Here is a 25278-nt window from a genome sequence, read left to right on the forward strand (position 1 = left end):
ATTTTTTGCGCTGATTGAATTGCGAAGTTTCTTAATTTGCTACTTTTTTTAGCTTGTATGAAACGGAAACTCTTCTCTTCTCAAGATAAATAGTAGCATATTAATTGACCAAATATCAATGTTTCTGCGGCAAAAAAATGAGAATTCTAGATCATTCATCCGCACACGTACGAAAAGTAACTGTTACAGAGCGTAATCAGATATGTCGGGAATGTTCACTTTCTTCTGTGTCTGCCCCCTTTTTTTTTAGTCCGTAATCTTCAGCCGTTATCGATCGCCGATGAACTTGCCCTTGGCTGCCGTTACGTCTGCGTCGATGGCAAGAGAAGAATGTGTCCCAGCAATATCTGGCGGAAAGAACTCTTGCTGGCGAGCTTTGGATATCCGGTACGGAAGTTCTTTAGTGCTGTTGCTCTACTTCCGTCGTTCCAGAAAACGTTCCTTAGATTGTAGAGTGAATCGTCGAATTTCAGGTCTGTAGCGAGATAATTATAAATACCATGCGGGGGGGGGGGCATTGCAAATGCGAAATAAATACGCTTCAGAGGTAATATATAATCGGTTAACAGCAATGGATGAAATATAAACAAGGCGATTCATCAGAAAGCGTCGGGAAACAGTGAAGGTTTAAAAAAAATTGTATTAACAGAAGAGAATATCTTGATGCAAAGAAAAATTCAGTGAGAACTGTTTTGGTAGACAATGGTTGCACATTTAGATTAGCTACATTTAACTGAGTGCTTTTTATCCTCACTTCGTATCTGTACTTCAGTGAAAAAAGGACACCTAGTAAAAAAGTCTTTTCTGCGTTCTTGTCTCCAGAAATTGAAAATTTTTCCAAGTGCATGTCACCAGTGAAGCTTTATTATTTTATTTATATGAAGCTTTATTATATGTTTCTTGTACTGTGTACAAGAAACAATTTATTCACGGAAAAAAATTCACTCAATTTTGGCTTTAATTTCCATTTTAATCATCTCCGAATGAATGCTGAGTAGTTTATCTCCCGTCCGCACAGGCATATGTACATACGAACGTATAGACAGCTGAAATGTGCGTTTTAACGGTACCTGAGTTAATTATCAGAGTTTTATCTTGACTTTTATATGTTTTTGTATATGTGTCTCGCATAACTCAAAAATGGTATGCTGTACATCGTAGGAAGTTGAAATTTTGTATGCAGAGGCTGTATTGGGGTGCAATTTTGCGCCTCCTCTTTTGGCTGCATTCCGATTTTCTTAATAGGCATTTTCTTTATAAATTCCCTTTGTTTTTGTTGCAAATCGATGTTAATTTCAATGAAAGCTGAACCATTTGGCAAATTACATCGCCATGTTTTTTGATTACAGCAGGAATTAGTAAATAGAGGGAGCAGGTCCAATCTTTGGCTAAGCAAAAGCTTGGGCAAAGACCTCAAGTCACGTGACTTAACGACAAATGGTTGACACGTTTTCTGTGAAATTAACAAAATAAACCTGATTTCTTCCAATGCTTTTCTTTGAAATCTGTCACATGACTTGGGGTGTTTCCTTCACGAATCAAAGTCTTCACTCCCATCATTTTATCTATTTTCAATGGTTTTTGTCTCCAAGATCGCCAAGTTGCAGCCGCTCTTTTCAGCTAGTCCGGAAATTCAGTAGCTCATGTTTTTGTTATTGTTGGCGTCCTGAGGACGACTATGAGTTTGTTATGAGTTGTTTTTATTAACCGTGGCAATCGAGATGGTTTTTTTTCCTTCCAGCGATTAAATAGATGTCAGAGATAGAGAGAGAGAGAGATCTTTTGAATTATAACCTATTATGAAAAGGACAGTAAATAATTTCAAAGTAGCGGATAAAATGGTTGAAAGATGCTGCGAGTGACTACCCCTTAGCCAGAGCCAAGGCAGAATTGCAAGCAAATATCGGGCGGTTCGTTACAGCTTCCAGAGACTGCAGTTTTGCCCTCATTTGGAGGTCATCAGTCTGGAATAGTCATGAAGAAAATAAAGAAGCCGAGTATATCTTCACACTGTATGCATTATGCAGTTATGAGGTTTTTTGTTTTCAACTCTAGTGTGATTATTCCAGACTAACGAAATCAAAAAAGGAATAGACTACAGTCTCTGGATGCTGTACGAGTTCTTTGGTATTTGAATTGATTTGTGCTTTGAGATCGCTGCTTTCATTTAGTTGTGCATAAATTCGGTGTTTGAGTGTTATAAAATGCTGAGAAGTTTGCATAGTTGTTCTCCTATTTATTTATTCGTAAGGTTTTTAAAAGGTATTTTCGATATTTAAACTAATATACTCAGGAAATAAAACAACCACAGTTTCTTGATCGTTGAATTCGTTAAGGAGAGATTAACGCAACAATAAGCATGCACTATATTAAAAAAAAAAAAGATCTTCGCATTCAATAACAAGAAAAACAATGAAGAGAGTTTCCTGATGGCCACAACATACAAGTTTTTATCGGCTGTCAAATGCTTTTCTAACGAGAGAGAGAGAGAGAGAGAGAGGGAGAGAGAAAGCTCTTGTAAACCGTCAAGTTTTCTCCAACATGTTGATCTTGTTCTTTATCCCTTCCTCGATATGTTTGACGAATTCAGTTCCATATGTGCCATAGCATTCTCAGCAGCATTCACTGCACTTCTGTGCCCTGGATGAAAGCCAAACGATATTCCATGTCATGCTTAAAAGGAGAGGTCTTTGTGAATGGGCAAGCATGTTGCATTCCGGAGTTTGTGTGCTATGCATTGTATCCTTCAACTATTTGTGGTAACTGCAGTGAATTGAAATTCCGATGAGGCTGCGTCTCCAGAAGACAGGCTTATTGAAGAATTGAATGCTCTCAAAGTTCTGGCACAGATCGACTCGCTTCATAATACATTTCAAAATCGAAATTATTTTTACAGCAGAAAAATAATTTCAATCTCTACAACACAAAAATATAGAAAAATAATTTTGATTTTTACAATGGAAAAGATGATCTCAACCTTTTTCCAATGGAAAAATAGTTTTGATCTATGCAATAAAAGAATAATTTCGATCTTTACAATCGAAAAATAATTTCGATCTTTCCAGAGAAAAATAATTTTGTTCTTTCCGGAGAAAAATGATTTTGATTGCAATAGGAGAACAATTTCAATATTTACAACAACAACAAAAAAAAAAAAAAAAAGAGAGAAAAATAATTTCGATCTTTACAATAGAAAAATTATTTCGATCTCTACAATGGAAAAAAAATCGATCTTTACAATAGAAAAAACAAATTCGATAAAATTGAAAAATAATTTCGATCTTTGCAATAAAAAAATAATTTCGATCTTTGCAATAGAAAAATAATTTCGATCTTTGCAATAGAAAAATAATTTCGATCTTTATAATGAAAAAATAATTTCGGTTGTTACAATAGAAAAAAAAATTAGATCTTTACGATAAAAAAAAATGATTTCGATCTTTACATTAGGCTAATAATTTCGATCGTTATAATAAAAAAATAATTTCGATCTTTACAGTAAAAAATAATTTCGATCTTTAAAGTAAAAAAAATAATTTCGATCTTTACAATGGGGAAAAAAAAAACATTCGATCTTCAAAACAGAAAAATAGTTTTAATCTTTTTCCGATACAAAAATAATTTCGATCCTTTCAGTAGAAAAATAATTTCGATCTTTTCGAATTTTGTTAACTTTAGTCAAAAGATGTAATAAATATGCTTTAAAATTATTATTAATTTTAAATGTCATCTGCAATTGAGCGCATTAACTAGTAAATAAAACTATAGTATAAACTAGTAATAACATTCAAAGAATATTAACGTGCTTTAAAGAATGTTTTCATTTTAATTTCTGATTATGAAAAGGTATTACAAGGACGGGGACAGGAGGGGGGGGGGATTCTGTGTGCTCTTATCTCTAAACAATGCAAAGATGTTCTCCATTAAATAACATCTGAGCGGCTGTTAAAAAAATGGCCGAACTAATTACGCTATTCGTTGTAAAGCATTTTATAGTGTTTGATTAACGAACGGAGATGTGCGCTTGGTTTTAACACAGAGCCCCAAACATTTCTTTATTTTTGCTTCATTACAGGTTTCGTTTTACTTTTTCCATCATTATTTTTTTTTCTTTTATGATATTGACCGTCTGTTGCAGATTTAACGAGCTAAACTGGAGCAATGAAGACAATTAATTGCGCAGGTCATAAAAAGCTAATCAAATTAGTCGTTGCTCTTTAATTAATATCAGCCGGAGCCTGGATTAAGAGTTAATCATTGAAGGGAAAGAATTAGTTCGGAAAGAAGTTTTCTTTATTTGTGATTTGAGAAGGGTTTAATTGAATAAATATTTGTTGTGTGACGAGACGCACTAACATAAGTTTTTAACCTTATCATTTTGTATACCTATCTAAGGCTAAATTAATAAACAATACGCTGCAATAAAACGTTGTTTGAACAATAGTTGCTGTACTAACCATTGGCAGACCTAGTGCACTCGCCAGAGATCAGCAATATGGCACCGCTATTGGCAGATGCCGTTACAACGCGGATTTTGACGCCCAGTTTCCCCAGCAGATGGAGGCACCTGAGCTCTCACGGTGCGAAACGGATCGAACTTAATATTATCAAGAGTATTCAAAGCCAAAAGAATACTCGAGAGAGCAAACTTAAAATACATTTGTATTTTAAGTATTTCTGCCTTAGCCCTGGCTTTAGGGCGGTAACTTACAGCAAAAATCGAGAGAGCTTATACATGCCTTATAATTATGAGACACGGACGCTGTCAATTTTGTGTTTCTTGAATATCCACCGACTGGAGACAGGTTCGAACCTGCGCCTTTGGGCGTAAGAATCTAACGCCCAACTATTACACCGTTTTGTTGGCTCACTGAATTCAAGTAAGCCCTAAGTAGCGAGTTTTTCTTGTTGCTATGAACTTGGCTATAACGAGTGAATTTCGAGTACAGCCATATTTATAACATGTAAACAAATGCTTTGAATCTATCTGACGCGCCAGACTGCTTTAAAACATTTTCACGTTTGTCTGAAGATAGAAAAAATAAATTTAATAAAAGTCGAACATTACTACATTTCAGTTGTAATAGGAAGATCCCTTGTTGTGAAAGTAGGAAAGCAATATTGTAAAACTTTTAAATTGCTTGCAGACTATATTTTTTAAAAATAGTAATAAATTGATTCCGATTTCCCGTCAAGCAGCGTGGACTGTAGTATATTTATCTCCATTAGTGGTGCCCTATCTTTTTTTACCCGAGGGCCGTACCTCATATTAAAATGAATCTCGCGGGCTAGAGCACACACACGCACAAATAAATAAATAAATAAATAAACCAAAAATGAAATGAAATAAATTACTTTTTATCATTTTTTTTACATGGGAAAAAACTGAAAATGAAAAAAAAAATTACAAACCAAGAATTGTTGCTATCAATTACTACGTGCTTATTTTTTTAATACGAAGTTTCCAGCTGTCTTTTAGAAACCAATTTCTTGTTATTTGGCTCCGAATTAGCGAGAATTGTTTTTAATACCAAATGAGGATGATCGGATATTTTGAAAGTTTTCAGAACATTTTTTTGATTCATCAGAACAACGGGCCGCTGCTTCGCGTACCATAGGTCAGGCACCATGCACCACGAATCTGCAGCGACGCGTTTTTGCAGTGAATTTCTTCTTTTCGTTAGTAAACACCTCGAAAGAGTTTTTTTTTTTCGTGTGAGCAAAAATGCCTACATTCAATAATATTTTATTGTAATTTTTATGCAAGTCTTCTCTTTTTTTTTTAATCCTGAAACCTTCGCTTGTACTGTGCCGTATCGATTTGTGGTAAAATTGAATTCTTTTAATTTCTTTTGTAACAGAAACACCAATGGTTTTAATCACATATCGTTGTCTGGGTGTCTTTGCAGTTAAACTAGGAAACACAAGTTTCGACATAATTGAGTGATATCTTCTGCTAATTGCCGCATTTTCTTACTCAAACGTATAAAAAGTCGGATGGACGAATTAACAATAAATGATTGTCACAGATTGTATGTAGTTCATTTTTTTTAGAATGTTTTGTCATATTGTCATTCATTTAAACGAAATTCCAATGTTTTCTCAATCAGCTTCAGAGTTCATCTGTCTAGACTACTAGACTAGAAACGAGACATTTTATGTGTCATATACTTATTTCTTAAGGTTTCTCAGACTTTTGACTGTTTATTACTTTTGAATTATTTTTTTCCCTTAAAGAGTTGCACAACAAATATCTTTAGTCTGACAGTGGTTTTTGAAAAGTAATGACTGAAATATAATTTTCAATAAAAAGTGTCTTTAAAAACAATTTTGTTTTTAGCAGAGTTCCTTCAAAAATCTTTATTTTCCTACCATATTTGATAATGTATTTCAATACACAAGTGGATGCAGAAAAATTTTAAGTTGCAAAGAGGGGGTGAATAATTTTTACTACTTACCTTCTAGCTTTTACTACGTATCTTGATTTTTACATGTTCACACACAGATATATGTGTGTATAAAAAACCAAAACATTCTTTTTTGAAGGGGGGAAAAAACTGTAGGATGCTTTATCACAACATGTTAATTTAAAAACGAGTAAAAGATGTAGTCAAGGATGGAGGAGGTGCCCGACGCTTCTCCCGTCTTTTTACGTCACCAAAAGTATTCTGAAACTGTTAATTTCAGGGGAAAATACTGAACCTTATCTCCCTATCGTAATCGAAGATGGTTTAAAATGTCTTTTTTTTATTTTTTTCTTTTTTTTTTCTTTCTTTTTTTTTTTTGCACTTAAATTTTTAAAAATTTGCCTAATAAGACTGAACCTCATCCCTTCCTCTAACGTCATCAAACGTGGCCTACATTTGCACTTTTACGACTTCAATTTCGAAAAGTTTCACCGTTGGAAACACGTTCCCAACGTTTAATTTAAAGTTAATTTTTAAAAATGTTTCGAAAACAAAATGTTCATTGTGTGACTTCACAACTGAAGACAAGCCATCTTGCATGTCATTTTTCACTGCGAGCAATATTATTAACGGAACGAGAATTGTTATTTAAATAAAATATTCATTTGATGAAATTTAGCAATGTCCTGGAACTTGATTCTGGTAACTCTAGCGACTTGTTCACTTGTGACGTCATCAGCAAAAATGAAAACGACTGAACGTTTTTTGAATTGATTTTTTTAAGCGAGAAAATGAATCAAAATAAAGAAAAAAAAGTCACTCACCTCATGTTTTCGACCATGCTTTTGAGTTACGCGTGCCTTCTATTCCTCAAGAAGTAACTGGCGGAATCAAACAAAAATTTATCGACAAGTAGCCCCTAGAAGGTATAAGAGCTGATTCTATTTTGGTGTCAATAGCTGAAAAGGGGGTGGCGCAATCGAACATTCTTTTTTTTTTTTTCATAGTGAGTGCCATATCTCAAGAAGTAATGCTACGTTCTGGATGAAATTTGGAATAAATGTGAATCCATTTGTAAATAGGCGTTGGTTCAATTTTAGCGCTAATCGTTCCATGGGGTGGCTGATTTTAGTTTTTTTATGAATAAAACTAGCTTTATAAACGCAACAATAAGAAAGATAAATTGTAATAGACTGTCGTCTGCGTATTTCGCGTGATTTTAACTGTTGGAAAATAACCAGAAAATCGCGATGATTTAAAATTTTTAACTGTTGCCATCTTGTGTTTGTTAACAAATAAATGTTTGTAATTATTTTAAGCAAGGCTTTTAAAATAGTTTTCAAATTTCATTCTTTGCTCTGCTTTTGAGATAAATGGGGAATTGCGATGATCGTCAAGTTTTGGCGTGTTTAATTTTGTTTTTGTTGGGGAATATTGCTTTCTCTCCAAGCATGGGGTGGGATCAGAATTATAAGAAAGATATAGAAGAAAGTTTCGTGATGGCCACAACATACTAGTTTTTATTTTCACTTCAAACTTTCAATATCTTAACTCGGCAACTGATTTTGAACATTTTTGCAATTGGAAGTATACATCTAGGACTAACGGTTGCGAAAATAAAGGTCTTGCAGGTTAAAACGGAACACCCTGTATATATATATATAGTATATATATATAATATTGAAAAATGGGAAGCAACCCATTTGTATCACTTTTATTTTTCGTGGTTTTCTGGGAATTTTTTTATTTACCATTTTTAAATGAATAAGCTATGCATTAAAGATAGCTAGAAAGATGATATGCATTAAAGATAGCTTTGCTCTCATAATTTTATTTGAAAACATAACTCCTGCATCGAATCGTCAGGATATATACTTGAGTCAGTTTCAAGCTTCTATAAATTTATATTTCTCGTCTTAGCGTTGCGCAGCCGTAAGTATGTGCTGTTATGTCCATTTGTAACAGCGTACCTGGCTTGTTGCGTGGTCCGCTATTACAAATGCGTGTTTGGCTTGTCAACATTATTTGAAATTTTTGATTGACGATTAAAATTTTTGATTGTTGTCATTACATAACGATTTCAATTATCGATTTAACTTCCTGATAATGGTCAATTACATAACATGGAGGTCATTTTCGATTGTTCAACGCAGCTTTTCAGTTCGGTCTTATGCAAGAAATATCCATTATTTCTCGTCACCCGTTTCGACCATTACAAGTCATTTCCTTTTTAACTGTCGAAGGAAAAGGAAATTAATTGCCCAGTTCGGAAGGAAGCGTTCCACGGAGTTTGATTAAAGGAAAAGTGGCCCCTTTTGCTCGTTCCCTGCCCCTATAAGTGCTTTGTTTTTACTTTCTGTTTGGTTATACTGCATTTGGCGTCCTTTGCAGATAACAAATCTCCGCCCAAAGAGAAAATTAATTGTTGTAAGTAGTAAAAATGTAATCCGATTAAACTATTAAGATAGGGAAACATGAAAAGTGGTGGAGGTTGGGTCGAACAGGGCTCAAACAGTTTTATTTCATGGAAATGAATTTAGAGGGAAAAGCAAATGAAAGTTCAAGCTGCTGTGGTTCTGCAGCGGCATCGCTTTTCTTTTGGTTAATTTTGTGTGTACTTACGTTGTTTTTCTTTCTCATATTATAATAGCCTACTATCGAGTAACGCTCCTGACGTCATTAACAATAAAACTCGTGCCACGGCATGATAATTTGATAATATGTTTTGGTAATGTTTAACATGAAGGAAAAGGCTAAATCGTGACAAGGCTGAAGTGGATGCGGTAACTTAACTGTTTTACTGCTAAGACTTATTTCATGGGAATGAGGAAGCGAAAAAGTGGTCAACGATGAACGCTATCTACTGGAGTTAGGGTTCATTCACTGGAGGTAGGGTTAAAATTTCTTTTATCAAAATATCACCAAACAGGCAATTGCTTCTTTCAAATGTAGAAGGAATGTTCACCCGTCATACCTTGACGGGCGATTTTCTATTTAAAAATAATTATGTTACCGACGAATCTTAAGAGAAATTGTACAGCAGCGTCCGCAGAAAGAGTGCCTTTTCCTTTCAATTTATATTTCAATGCTTGAAAATATCTCGTCGAAAATGAATTTCTAGCTACTGAACTGATTTTGTTTTTTTAAGTTGTTGAAGAATGACGTGCAAAGAACAGCGATGTTCTTATGCTTGATTTCTTTGCAATTCTTAAAATTTGTTAAACAACAATCACATAATTTTTGGCTTTTATTACTCATTTATGTGTTCAATATGTGACTTCCGGTATGCAAAAGATTAAATTTGTTAAACGGTTTAAGAAATCCGTTTTGCTATGCCACGACCTATGAACTTTTGGAGCAGAAATGATAAACTACCTTTCAGATGCATTTTATTTCGATGAAAAATTCTTACTGCAGTTAAGTCTCGAAACTCGGCCTAATATAGACCGAAACGATGGCTAAGATATTGGGCATGCAACGGGTTTTTTCGCCCTGCCAAGATGTCGCTGGGTTTTCTAGACTGGACTCGAGTGCCGAGTTTTCGAGACTCTACTGTTTTTTTGTTTACTGTTATGCGTTTTTCCCCCCCTTTTCAAGTTAAAAAACGAATTTATAAAAAAAAAAAATCGCCTCAATCTGGTATCTTATACATATAAAATCTGAGTATCTATCTATCTATCTATGTCCAAGCTTCTTCTCCCGAACGACAGTGAACTGACCATCGAACCAGGTATCGATGGATTCGTAATCCTCCCGTCTTCATGTTTGGCTATTTAACATAATCCTCCGATAATAATTAGCGGAGATATCAATTAAAAATTATTAATTATGACTCTTATTTCAAAATAAAATCCATATTTTTCGAAGGCTTTCCTCCATCCAAATTATTATTCAGTGCTTCATCTCAACTTTCCGGATGAACGCTTTTATTAAAATTTACAGCGTGAGGAAAATCATTGAAAAGAAACATCTGTTGCAATTTTTTTCTAGAATATAAAGAAATAAAATTAGGCTTTTGTTTTAAGGCTTTTCCTGTAATCAGGGTGTTTAAGTTGTTTACTTTTCGATTATTTTGCCGTAATCTGCAGCAAAATTTTGCTGTTTTTTTTTTTTTTTTTGGTTCAAGCCTGATTGTTAAATACGCGTCACATGACATAAATTTCATTTTCGAGGAGGACCGTGCACGTCGTAAAGTAAATGAGTGATTTACAAGTTATTTGAGTTCTTTGAGGGTTTGTACCTGGAAAACGGATTGATGTAATTCTTGTACGACCATGTGGATAGAATCCATCCAAATATTTATCTGAGTGGTATGTTGCATTAATAAACACCCGGGCAACGCCGGGTAGTAGACTATTTTATGTAAAAAGCGGATTGTTATTGTGCATAAATATTTCCGATATAGTCTATCAGATGTAATTCAGTTTAACGTGAGTAAAGATTATAGTTGATAATGCATATATTTTCCCCTTTTGTGCTGACTGAAAATCTTATACATATAAAATCTGAGTATCTATCTATCTATCTATCTATCTATCTATGTCCAAGCTTCTTCTCCCGAACGACAGTGAACTGACCATCGAACCAGGTATCGATGGATTCGTCATCTTCCCGTCTTCATGTTTGGCTATTTAACATAATCCTCCGATAATAATTAGCGGAGATATCAATTAAAAATTATTAATTATGACTCTTAGATTTCAAAATAAAATCCATATTTTTCGAAGGCTTTCCTCCATTCAAATTATTATTCAGTGCTTCAACTCAACTTTCCGGATGAACGCTTTTATTAAAATTTACAGCGTGAAGAAAATCATTGAGATGAAACATCTGTTGCCATTTCTTTTTCTCGAATATAAAGAAATAAAATTAGGCTTTTGTTTTAAGGCTTTTCCTGTAATCAGGGTGTTTAAGTTGTTTACTTTTCGATTATTTTGCCGTAATCTGCAGCAAAATTTTGCTGTTTTTTTTTTTTTTTTGTTCAAGCCTGATTGTTAAATACGCGTCACATGACATGACTTTCATTTTCGAGGAGGACCGTGCACGTCGTAAAGTAAATGAGTGATTTACAAGTTATTTGAGTTCTTTGAGGGTTTGTACCTGGAAAACGGATTGATGTAATTCTTGTACGACCATGTGGATAGAATCCATCCAAATATTTATCTGAGTGGTATGTTGCATTAATAAACACCCGGGCAACGCCGGGTAGTAGACTATTTTATGTAAAAAGCGGATTGTTATTGTGCATAAATATTTCCGATATAGTCTATCAGATGTAATTCAGTTTAACGTGAGTAAAGATTATAGTTGATAATGCATATATTTTCCCCTTTTGTGCTGACTGAAAATGTACTCATAACTTGTATCATTGATAACGATTATTAACGTTGATGAGGTGTTTTGGCAAAAATATGTTTTACTGGTGTTTTGCAAACCTTGCTTTACGCGCATTTATTTATTCCTTAACGCGTTAGAAACTAGTGTCAGTGTACTACAAAAGCATCAACTGGACTGCTCTTACATTTTTTAGGTAGCCCGTGCAACGCCGGGCACGCAGCTAGTGTACTCATAACTTGTATCATTGATAACGATTATTAACGTTGATGAGGTGTTTTGGCAAAAATATGTTTTACTGGTGTTTTGCAAACCTTGCTTTACGCGCATTTATTTATTCCTTAACGCGTTAGAAACTAGTGTCAGTGTACTACAAAAGCATCAACTGGACTGCTCTTACATTTTTTAGGTAGCCCGTGCAACGCCGGGCACGCAGCTAGTATCTTTGTTAATGTTTGTTAAGATTCGGCTTTGTGTGTCACTATTTTATGATTTTCTGAAATTACGTTTGTTCTTGTGCGATGACGATAAAAATTCAAAATAAAGCGAAAGTAATAGAGCGGAATAATGCAAACGTAAACTAGTCATAAATTGGTAACCATCTGGCGACATTTAGTGACAATAAGCTGTCTTACTGTCTGACTATCGATTTTATGGTTAATATCCGAATTATAGGCGGAAAGAGACGCATCTATTAGTTTGCAGGGGTGGTAGTTTGTTCGTTACAGATGTGCACTTATACCTATTTAGACGCAGTTTTGTACAAATGACAATACGTTCACGGCAATGATTTAAATCTAAACTCTCTTCGATCCATCTTACTACAAAAATTAATTGATATATTTTTATAACATAATTCTGAGCTTGCCGTTTTGATTTTACATTTCCTGGCGAAATGAAAACATTTTCTTTTTGTTGTTTCCATAGAAACTGTTTGTTTCCACTCATTTTCAACTTAGAGAATGCAATAAATTAATTAGGTACTAGTGACATTATAAAACGCTTATCCCATCGTTTTTTTCCCTTCTCCCTGCTAGATTCATTCAGATGGAATCGTCTTAACTTGGCCAGTTGTCAAATTACATACAATCCGTGGTCAAACAGTATTCAAAGTAATTTCGGTCGTATTGGCGACATTTGGCCAGGTTTCCATACAGCTCCATTTAAACGGAGATTTCTAACACTATCTCGGTAAAACTATTTTCTGCAGCGGCTTGCAGCTCCGCAGAGGACTTGCTTTGTTTGCGATGTTACTTTATGTTTCGAGGCGACAGTGTTACGCTGTACTCTATGTTCTTCAAGGCAGAATAAACTATTCATACAAATGTACGTACCCGCATCAGTCGGCATGGCGCAAAAATTCGGGGTCCACCAAATTTTCAGTAACCTTTGTGTGGTTCTTTCCGGCTTGCCGGGAAAAACGAAGTTGGGAAAAATATATTTAATTTAATATCATAAACGTATGTTTAACTTAAATAACAATATAAGTTCTGTATATTCTTATTATTAATAAATGTTTTAATTTCATTAAAGTTTTAATTAAGAGTGCTGTTTTTATTATTCTGATAAGAAAAATCTATTTGATTACGAGTAATTTTTCAAAAATTAAAACGAAACAAATATTTGTAGTCCTAAAATTAAAATATTTAGCAATTACATAATAAATTAAATACAAAAATTCAACGAAGAAAAAATTAACTAACCTCGACAAAAGGAATTTTAAATAGTTTATTTAAAAATATATATATACTAGCAAAAATACCCGGCGTTGCCTGGGTCAGTAATAATTATGAGAAAAAATCGTTACTTGCTTTTGTTTTCTGTTTTAAGTGAAAGAATTTAAAACACATCTTTTTGACGTGATTAAAAATCGAGTGCCTTCCTTACCCATAAAACTAAAATAAAAATAAGTATAAAGAACAAAATAGTATTGATTTAGAAACGAAAGCACTATATTTAAGCATATACAAATTTCCCAAACATGAAATTAATCTTCTCATGTTTAAAAAGATTAATCTGTTGATACTTTATTTTTTAACATGGAGTCTAAAACCTTCTCTGTATGGCTAATGAAGAACGAAGTGATTAAAAAAAAGTAGCTGCGCTCGTAATCCCCTTATACTTGCTTTAGTTATTTTGGGAAATTTCAATCATTGTGGGCTCTTGGTGTGATTTTACCGAATTTGCGAGAGTCGTTTTGGGGTACCTTCGATGATGCTCCCCCCTTCTTTCCTTACTTTGTAAAACGATATGATATTAATTTTCGTTACAGAGATATCGTCGCCAGATGCTGAGATACTTTTGGTCACCATAAAATGGCGCTAAACAGTTTCATCCGAAATGTTTCCAAAATAAGGTAAAATCTGGTGACTGTTTGAAATTGTGCAAAAAGGAAAATTAATGGAAGTTTTTGTGCTGTTTACGGATTTGCCTAATTTAGTTGCTGGATTATTTAACACGGTAAAAAAAGTCTTTTGAAAATTCTTTGATTGGCGATATGTTGTTTACATGGTGAAAGCTGAGCAACATTATGACGTAGTCTTCGGCTTCAAAAACAGCGACGTTGAAAAAACTGCCAAATGCATCAGCTACGGAAATCTTTCTGCAAAAATTTTGGCGATCTGCTGGTTGATTGGATAATGAGTAAGTGTTCAATCAGCATAAATAATAATAAAAACCATTAATTACATTAAAGCTCCGTTTAAGTGGAAAATGATCAGCCAAGTCATGTATTATTTGCCAATCTTGTGCAAAAATCTTACTTCAAGATTTGACGTGAGAAAAGCCTTGAACAGTCACGAAAAGCAACGATAGTCAACAATACAACAATTGTCGTTATCGACAGGGAGTTGAGATGATACACTAAATACTGTATTGAGTTGAGGAAAGCCTTCGAACATGGAACTAAAAAGCTCATAACTCGTTTTTTATTCTACTTGGAAATTTCGAACAGGTGCCATCTTCAGCAGAAAAATCAGAGCTTTCGATGGACATATAATGTAAATATGTGCAAGTATTTTTTCATCCCAATATTAGAGAATTTATACAAAAATTGTGTTTTATTGCTCCCCTAAGGGGGTTTTGCCCCCCATAACGCTACGAAAACTACCCTATGTGTTATTCTGATGCATAAGCTATATTATTGTAAAGTTTTATCAAAATCCGTTCAGTACCTTGATTAGCGCCTACGGAGAAATTCATTTCAATCCTGAACTTAAAGCCGAATTAGCTTCAAACAAACTTTGTAGGAAAAGTTTTTGAAGAAGAGTATGTATAGATAATATCTTTTTGATTTGAACAATTTTCCGTTCAATTTTGAACAGTTCAAATTATTTAACATTAGTGCCTACGGCGAAACTAGAAGTCAGTGTAGATCCCTAACTTAAAGGCGGATTTACTTCAAACAAATTTTGTTTGAAATAGCTCTTGATGACATATTCCGGACTTCGACTCCTGAACCCGAAAATTAGTCGGACAACTCCACTACTTCGACTCTGATACCGTAGCTTTGGGGAAAATTTAGACACGGAGGGGAAATGACTGATTTCCACTCTTTGAAATTTAAAGTCTGAGACTGCGACTCCTTTATCCCAAAATAAGTGCGACTCCGCAAACATTGTCAGTGTTGCGACTCGGAGTCTTAGAATTAAAAATCTTCAAATCCCGACCGACTCCACAAGATGGTTTTTACTCGGAAATAATTATTGTTATATAATTTGTTTTTATTTTCACTCTAAAGTTTTAATTTATGCATTCAGTTTTCGGAGTCCTTTATGTTTTAACATAAAGACTAGTCGACCCGTGCGGAACTCCGTACTGTGCTTCAAATTGTTTTATGTGGCATTTCGCTCTTTAAAAATTTCAAAGAAAGAACATTATGAAGAAGAATATAAAAAAAAAGTTAACGAATTAAAGTAAACGGGAAAAAGTAAATGCAAAAAAGAACGCATGTAATGTGAAGACATCAGCAACAAAACCTCGTTAAATCTAACATTGTGATAATGTGATCATCGCTCACCATTTAGTTGTGCGTATTTTCAATACAAACATAAATATCATTAAAAGTGTGACTGAGTGACTCGTGAAAAACAGTAATTGTGCATGTGAAAAAACGGGTTGTGGCAAATACAGTCCTGCCTATGTGAGCATCTGACGGGGAAAAAAAAAGAAACATCAAAGAGATATTTATTGGCACGGATTTGAACTGGCACCATTCTGATTAACAGCACGACACTCCAACCAACCTAGCAGTTGTACTTTCGTTTTCGAATACTATTCATTGAAGCAATGTGTAATAACAAAGAGCAAAAAAGCTTTTTGCAAAAAAAAAAAAAAAAAAAAAAAAGACCACGCGTCTATGTTTTGTCATCAGCCAGCATAATACGCTTTAAAATTATTCGTAAAACATTGATTTTGATTAAGGAAGAGGAAGATCTCGTGTAGCGATGAAAACAAACATTCTGGAGAAACAATAAATTAGATTGCCGTAGCAGGCTGTTTTAACCGTTACTGCTTGAATACCAGCACATGTTTTTCTTTTAATCGAACGTTTGAAATTCAAAACCAAAACCAGTTGAACTGATTCCCTTTTTAAGTGTAATGTTTCGAACGTAGAGAAAATGCATTATTTTTTTCGCCGAGAGCAGAGGAGTAGAATAGTATTTCTTACTTATGAAGTTGATAGTAATTTTAATGTTTTACATCGTATTCGAATAAATAGTTAAATGTTTACTGGATAAAACTCGTAATTTTAATTTGGCGTAGGACTTTTTTATTTATACAAAAGATCAAACACTGCTATTACAAAAATCTACATTTCAACATACAATGAAAATGTTTTTCTGCACAAAAAAGATTCTCTTGAGGTCTGAATTTTTAAATCTAATACTTTTTTTATGCTTACATTTTCCTTAGTTATCTGAACGGAGTCAAACGAAAGAACACCCTTCGATTAATAGTCAACTTATCTGAATAATATCTGTAGCCATAAAGGGGTTCAAACGCCAAGGAGCATTGCATTTACTTTATTGCCTTACGTGTTATCAATTGTATGTCATGAATACATGTAATGCGTAATATTAATCAATATCACCTATTATGGCGGACAGCCTGGGCGGGTTGGAAATTCAGCTAGTTTATAGCCGAACGCTTTACCGAAAACAAACTTATCAATTTAACCGTACAATAATAAAAAAGATTAATTGTGATTTTTTTTTTCGCCGGAAGCGACACAAAAAATTAGAAATTTGTATTAGAATTTTACTTTAAAAAGAAAAAAAAATCTGCATTAGAACTACAGGATGCATTTAGGTTTTGCAACAGCAAGGGACGTTTCCGAAAAATTGATTTTTAGACCGTAGGTCCATTTTTCGTCATTAATTGACCCGATATTGGTATACGGGAAAGCAGGTTCGTTTACTTCTGGACTGAACTTCTTGTTTATTTAGTTATTTATTTTGCATAATGTACTCCAAATTACCGGCATGTGGAAAAATTTGAATTTCCCGGCTTGCTGGTCAACCTTATTTTATTTCCTGCACGTCTGTCGGCTGATGCTGCGGGGTGATACAGTATTAAATAAATGAATATGATTTTTTTTTAAGTATGACTCTTACACGCTCCCATTTGTTTAAGCAATGATTATTTTCCCTTTCTATAATTTTCCTATCAAATTAGTTATGTAAAAAAAATGTTTACTTATACTTATCGCAGATTTCGAATTTAGATTTTTATGTCAGTTAATTAGATAGTACAACTGAAGTCAACCAAATGCAAATCTTCATTGTGATAAGTGAGTTATTATTAGCCAAAAAGTTTCAATGTTTCAATAATTTATCCTTCTCTCCCCCACTTTTTTTTTTCTTCCAATGTGTACTCAAACCAAAATATTGGATAGTTTTAGATTTTGAGTCTGGTTAAATTATGTTTTTTTTTTCTTTTTGAGCAATATAACTCAATTGTAAAATTACATTGGTTATTCTCTATTATCTTCCATTGGATGTTTCGCTAATAAAAGTGATGTTTTTATTGCTTGCAGGTTCAAGGTGATGATGACGTTGCCGTTAGTGTGGAAGACACCCGTGGGAGCGGGTTTATGGAGGAATTCTTCGCAGAGGTGAGCAGATGTTTGCTTTTTCATCCCGTCCCTAATTTCATTTGAAATCCTTCGAGTTGTACCAATTGACGAATGCAGGGAACTTTTTACAGGTTATTGAACGCGTAGTAAATGTTGAAGTACTGATCTCTACAGAGTAGGGTGTTTCACATTAAATGGGAATAAAAGAAGCATTGTTATCCAAATGTCTAATAGATGTTCTAAGTGTGTCCCTCCCGTCAGATGAAATATCTATGCAGTATTCTAGTTTCTGACACAGAACTAGAACTAAAAGAACCATAGTTATCCAAGATGTTCTCAGTGTGTTGACATTCCCGTCAGAGATGAAATATCTATGCTGTATTCTAGTTCCTGATACACTCAGTATAGAGTATGCATCATTAATAATTCAAGCACTTTAGTTATTAGCTGCTTCAGTGCGGTGCCTCTATGTCTCCACATTTTACCGGTAAATCCTAGCGAAATGAGAAATGGAGACACAAACACTTATTCCTTAACGAAGTCTCACAGGAAAAAAAAAAAACCGCGTAAGAGGGTTTGGTCTGGGGATTTCGGTGGCAACACTGCAATGGCATGTTCTTTGCCCCAGCACGACCAATCTACCGATAGAGTAGACTAGACATTGCAACTGCTTCGCCCACCGTTTTATAGTGTGACTACGCCATGGTTCTTCAAATTTCGCACGAAAATGTTGTTGAATGACGATACCTGAGGATGTTTTGACGTTTTCCAAAACACACAGTACACTTTCTCTCCAATCTCCTGTGTGAATAATGCCATTTCGATGAACAGTGCACCCAACAGCGATTTCTTAACCAGGAGAGTTTTTGCTCTTACTCTATAAAACTTTTATTTTTGCTAGTATATAGTAGCTTCAGAATCAATTTGTTTCGGCAAAATAGATCTGTTGCGGGATTTATATTATGCTATCCCCCCTCAAACTCAAAAATTAACACCCTGTGGTAAGGGTTGAAAATGTAATCTTGTTCCTGTTGCTAAACCTCTCTTTCAGTTTTGAATAGCTTTCTTGACGTGGAATTTGAGTGCAGAGGAACGCCCAGAAAAATATAGAAAATACTTGAACTTAGTTGCATCCGCAATTTTGATTTATTGCCTACCAGCTGCATTGCCCGGTGTTGCATGGTCTACCTCAAAAACAAAAGTTGCGTCAAGTGACGCATGTTTAACAATTGCGCTTAAATAATAATAATCTATATATATATAAATGGACTTTGGTAAATTTGTTCCCTAAGATCTCAGAAACTACCTGGCAGATTTGGCTGAAACTTTCACCGTTTGTTCTTTTTGGTACTGGGGAGGTTTGTAGACGAGTTCGATAAAAATCCGATTGATAGTTCCTTTTCTATTCTAATTTGTCCAAATTTTCGCATAAATGCCCCAATATGACGGTTAAAAAATACGTGCACATATTAAAATTATGTGTCCATCGAAAGCGCTTATTTTTCTGCTGAAGATGGCATCTGTTAGAAAGTTCTAAGTTGTATGAAAAACGAGTTATGGGCTTTTTTTGTTCCCTGTTCGAAGGCTTTCCTCAACCCAATTCATTATTTAGTGTATCATCTCAACTCCCAGTTCATAGTTAGAATTGTTGAATGTTTTTGTGTTTCGTCTGACTGTTTGAGGCTTTTAGTCAAATCTTAAAGTAACGTTTTTTCCCCAAGATTGGCTAATAATAAGTATAGATTTCGTAGATTATTTTCCATTTAAACGGAATTTTAGTGTAATTAATGGGGTTTTTTATTATTTGCGCTGATTGGATTTTTTAATCATTATCCAATCTGACAGCAGAAACCTCGCCAAAATTTATGCAGAAAGATTTCAGTAGCGGATGCATTTGGCAGTTTTTTCAACTGTCACGGTTTTTGAAGTCAAAGACTACGTAATAATGTTTGTCAGCTTTCACCATGTAAACAAAATACCGTCAATCAAAGAATCTTTAAAAACTTTTTTTACTGTAAAATAATCCAGTAACTAAATTAGGCAAATCCATAAACAGCCCAAAAACTTCCATTAATGTGACTTCGTGCACAAATTCAAACCATCGCCAAATTTTACTACTTATATTGGAAACCTTACGGATGAAATTGTTTAGCGCCATTTTATGGTGACCAAAAGTATTTTAGCATATGGCGACAATATCTCTTTAACAAAAATCAGTAACATACCATTTTACAAAGTAAGGAGGGGGAGCATTATCCAAGGTATCCCAAAACGATTCCCGCAAATTCGGTAATATTTTAAATCGCACCTAGAACCCACAATAATTGAGATTTTCCAAAATAACTAAAGCAAGTTTAAGGGGATCACGGGCGCGCGGCTACATTTTTTTAAACAGTTCGTTCTTCAATAGACATACAGAGAAGCTAAGACTCAATGTTAAAAAAAAAATAAATATTAACTGATAAATCTTTTTTAACATGTGAAGTTTAATTTCATAATTCGGAAATTCTTCAAATTTGTTTACGCTTAAATTTCGTGTTTTCGTTTCTAAATGAATACTATTTTGCTCTTTTTAGCCTACTTTCCCAGTAAAAGTCAGAAAAAGAAGAAAAAAGCATGAAAGAAGGCATAATGCATCTTAAAAATATCGTGAAAAACAAAAAAAAGTCAAAAATAAATAAAATAATTAAATAAATATTGAAAAATTAAAAATTGGAAAGTAGGGTATTGAGATGGGGAAAAATGTCTGTCGGTCTGTCTGTCTGTCCCCCCCCCCTAATAACTTTTGAATGAATTGTCCGATTCGAACAAACTTTTTTTTGTTCGAAAGATCTCGGCGAGGACACCTCATTCCCATATTTCACTTTTTGATTTGAACTATTTTTTGCTCAATTTTGAACAGTTCAAAAAAACTTAACATTAGCTCCTACGGGGAAATTCAAGGCAATTCCGAACTGTGAGGCGAATTTGCTTCAAACAAACTTTGTAGGAAAAAGCGTTTGATGAAAAACTTGTATGTAAAATATCTTTTTGGTTTGAACAATTTTCTGTTCAATTTTGAACAGTTCAAATCCCTTAACATTAGCGCCTACGGGGAAACTGAAAGTCAATGTAGATTCCGTACTTGAAGGCGGATTTACTTCAAACAAATTTTGTTGGAAATAGCTCTTGACGCCGAACTCCAGACTCCGAGAATTTAGGGGCACCTGAATCCGAATCCGACTCCTGTGCCCGACAATTAATCGAACTCCGACTCCCCGACTTCGACTATGACTCTAGCTTTGGCAAAAATTTATACACGGACAAATGACTGACTCCGATTCTTGGATATTCGACTCCGACTCCTTTATCCCAAAATTAGATTGACTCCGACTCCGACGCTATGGTTTTAACTGTGAAATAATTATTGTTGATGTGATTTGTTTTTATTTTAACGCTAAAGTTTTTATTTAGGTATTCAGTTTTCGGTGAATAAACTGGAAGTCATTTATGTTTCTACATAAAGATATGCGCAGACGATTTTTTTTTTTTTTTTTTGGACAAAGAAAAGTATTTCTTTACGTTGACATTTAATTGTTTTTATTTATCTTGATAAGTGCATTAATTCATTAAAAAAATTATTTTTAGCAACAGGGGAAAAAGAAACGATTTTTTTTTTGATATGATGTATTATTTTAATGAGCTTATTAATTTTTATTTTTATTTTTTCGTTTTGAAAGCTGTTTAAGAATTTTTTTTTAATGGAAAAAAGTGTATTAGCTGCTTTGTTTAAAAGGTGCTGCTATTTTATTTGTTCGTTTTTTTTTTCTTTCTTTTTTTTTACGCATCTAATTTTTTTAGATGAGTGAGGAATATTTTATTCCTAGAAAGTAGTTAAAATATTGGAAAAATATGTTTGAAACAATTTGCGATTTTAGCTATTTTTGAGAACATTGATCAGGTACTAGAAAACGATTGTTTCTGATAATTATTGCTAACCCAGGCAGCGCCGGGTATTTTTGCTAGTAATAATAATAATAATAAATTGTAAAATTTCGTCAACGTGTTGAAAAGAGCAATTTTATGGCTCAAAATTTAAATTTAGATCTCTTCGGATTTTTTTTAATCCCGAAATTAAAATCATTGTAATTAATAGGCGTAAACATTCCGTGTCACGAATTTTCTGACGAAAAAAATAAAATTTATAATCAAGTAAGTGAATTTCATTGGTTGGCTAAACGTGCTATATAAGCCGGAAGTGCCCCGATGAAAGAATTTACTGATCAATTACATATGGGCAGTTCTCAAAAGGTGGGAACAAAAAAGTTAACTTTGAGCAATTTCAAAAATTTTTAAATTTGACATCAATTTTGCTTTTATTGTACAGCATGCATACCTAGAACACAATATATGAACATGAAAAGACAGCAGGTATTTGTAAAAATTGTTAATTAGCAAATCAAATCAGCAGTCTGTAGGTAACAGATTTTGGACATTGTTATCCTGTAGGTAACGTCATCATAATGTAAGTTTCACCATTTTTGACAATTGTAAATCTGATTTTTAACTTTTCCAATGAAAATTTTATTTATTACTTTTTGAATTTTTAAATTTAATAATAAAGAGGATATTAATGAAGTACTTGAATGGCTATACATACTGCTCTTTACATATAATAAAGTTTTGGAATGATTTTAAAGAAGTTGATGAAAGGTAAAAAAAAAAGCTTCATGGAAATAACTATACAAACTCGTAGCTTCTTTTATTAAATAACATTTGTATTTCTTTGGATTATTAACTTTCATTTCTGCAGATATTTTCCAAACTTAGAATGTACTTCTACCAGAACCTCACTTTTTGTTCTACTTCTAGGAGACATAATCTCGTGTGAGCATTAAACTTTGCAATAAATCCTTTTGGAAATAGGTATTAAAAATCAATAATGACTTCAAAAAGCATATACAACAAATTCCATAAAAGAACTTAATTAAATTCCTTAAAGCACTTTTTCAAAACATGTTGTTAATTCAAAAGGCTTACTATCTCTCAAATCTCAAGATAGAATGAAAATTACCAACTGATATTTGTTTACAAATCAACTGCAGACGATTTTTTTAACTCTAAAAAATTAAAAATAAAAAAATTGCTAGCGCAGGTGATAAAGTCGCCAAAACTGGTGCAGCTGACGATAAACTACATTTGTCAAACTGGAAGTCCTCTCTGGTAACCTTTAGCTTATCGTATACTGTGTTGTCGCCAACGGAGGTTTGCTTGGCGATTTTAGCGCAAAATGGCTTTCGTTACGAACATAACCAGCCATGTTTCTACTGTAATTTATGTATTGTTTAATTTGTAACTCATTAATTACGCAAAATACCAATGGATTAAAGAAGATAACATTAAATAACCTTTTTTATTGAGGTTAGAAGACAGTGGATCATCAAAAATTATGAATAAACGGACAGAATTATCGGCGTCAAGATCGTAACGCCATTTGGACAACTCACATGTATGTTTAAGAAAAATCTTTTTTCTTCTAAGATACTGCATAAAAGCTTATAAAAACACTTTTAAACAATTAAAAATTGATTCTGAGGATCGATAAATACCTTTAAAACGAAAACATCATATACTTAGTTCTCAAATAATAGCATTGTAAAGATCGTAACTTTTGGACATACATCAAATTTCAAACTTACGTTTTTTTAAAATCGCTTACAAAGTAAATAATCTATTTTTACTTTTGTTATTTGTGTAAAATATTAACAAAAAGTTATTCAGTGCAAGATTCATACCTTTAATTTTTTTTTGAAACGTATGGAAATAATTAAAAAAATGTTTTTTTAATGGTACATTTGCTCAGTTAACGTTTTGGTATGTCCAAAATTGTGCCTTTTAGCAAAGAAAATATTTTTTAAGGGCATTTGAAGAGCATTTTTTCCATAATTTATGTCAATTCTTGTCTCTATACAGTATTATAGTTTAACTCAAAAAATTTTGAGTTAATTAAAATGAAAGTTATTTGGTGTTGAAGCTTCAGAGATCTGTGTTTGCTCCCACCTTTTGAGAACTGCCCATATGTATATATATGCTTTTTTTTTTTTTTCGGGATTCGAACCCTCTTTGTGTATTACTCCTGAACTACTAAATAGGGTCTATTTCTATCTAAATTATCTTTATAATTTTCAGTATCGTCTGCCATATCTTGTTCGGTCGGTTCTAAGTCATTTTCTTACATTTTATGTCATCACGTATGTTACTAACGTAAAATAGAAACCTTTTTCAGTGCCTAAAGTTAGTATTTATGTCACTATAATCGTAGTTAAATTTATATTATTTCAATATTTAGTCTGATTCTGGATTTTATTTTCTACAATAGTAGTTGTGGCACCAACTCTCACTCTCTTTCTCCAAAAAAAAAAAAAAAAAAATGATAATAACAATAATAATAATAAAAAAGGAGGGGGGGGGGAGAGCTTTTACAAAATTATTTGTTTTTTCATAAAAATAAATATTCATTCCCAAAACGCACTAAAAAAGAAATTTTAACAAAACACAAAATTTCTGGAAAAAATTTAGATTATATTTACTTTTGCTTTGAAGATGACTTTACGTTGCTTTGTACATTGTTTAAAAATATAAGATGTCCAGTTTTCATAACGTTTTGCTTGAATCACTCTTGTGCCCTTTGAATGGATTGATATGTATAAATTATATTGAAAGTGTTTCGGTAAAAATACAGTTTTAAATGGTGCTATGTTGTGTCACAAAAATTCAAAATGTTGATAAATATGATTAGTCGAATGTTGTGACCATTTTTGTCAGTCACCTGTTATATTCATTTAAAATGAGATAAATAGTATTCCTGTAACATCTCAGTAGGGTCACTCGGGGGAAAATGGGTATAAAAAACAGCATTTTTGATTTCAGTGACCCATAGCAGAAATATCATGAAATAAAATTGTGTTTTTGTTCAATATTCTATACATTGTGTATCTTAGGTTTAATTTGGACATTGTTTGTGTTAACTTTTTACTTTAAATTTAATGTAAAGGGGTATACCTATTTTGCCCCTGTGTATACCCATTTTACCCCGTGCTTCGGGGTAAAATGGCTTCGGGGTAAAATGGGTATATACTGTTTAAAGTTGAACTACACTAACTAATGGAGAATTTTTTTTTTAAATTGAGTATAATTGCATTGTAGGGTAAAAACTTTAACCCAAAACAGCTACAAAAAATGTTTACAGAACCAAATTTATGAACAAAAGGCGCATTGGCAAAGACTTGCGGTTTGGCTGAGGTAGTATTTTTACAACTTTGTGATGCCTGCACAACATCAATGTCATCTTTCTTGGAAAGCACATAAGATAATTTGACAGATGATTTTGTAGCAAACTTCTCAGTATATTCACCTTCAGCTGAGATATCAGTGACCTATGAATTCCACAAATTTAACAACAGCCCTGTCTCCAATTGCTGG

At 33.4% G+C, this 25278-nt stretch overlaps 1 protein-coding gene across 1 annotated transcript in view; it reads left to right on the forward strand.

Annotated features, from left to right (window-relative positions):
- The window catches only part of LOC129229364 (syntaxin-like), a 282349-nt gene that overhangs the window by 39780 nt on the left and 217291 nt on the right, over positions 1-25278 (forward strand). Inside the window, exon 2 of the mRNA XM_054863657.1 lies at positions 17779-17856. Within this exon, the coding sequence (XP_054719632.1) occupies positions 17779-17856 (78 nt within the window). The remainder of the gene's footprint in view (positions 1-17778; positions 17857-25278) is intronic.

The sequence above is a fragment of the Uloborus diversus genome, chromosome 1, assembly GCF_026930045.1.
Source record: "Uloborus diversus isolate 005 chromosome 1, Udiv.v.3.1, whole genome shotgun sequence".
Lineage (NCBI taxonomy): Eukaryota > Metazoa > Arthropoda > Arachnida > Araneae > Uloboridae > Uloborus > Uloborus diversus.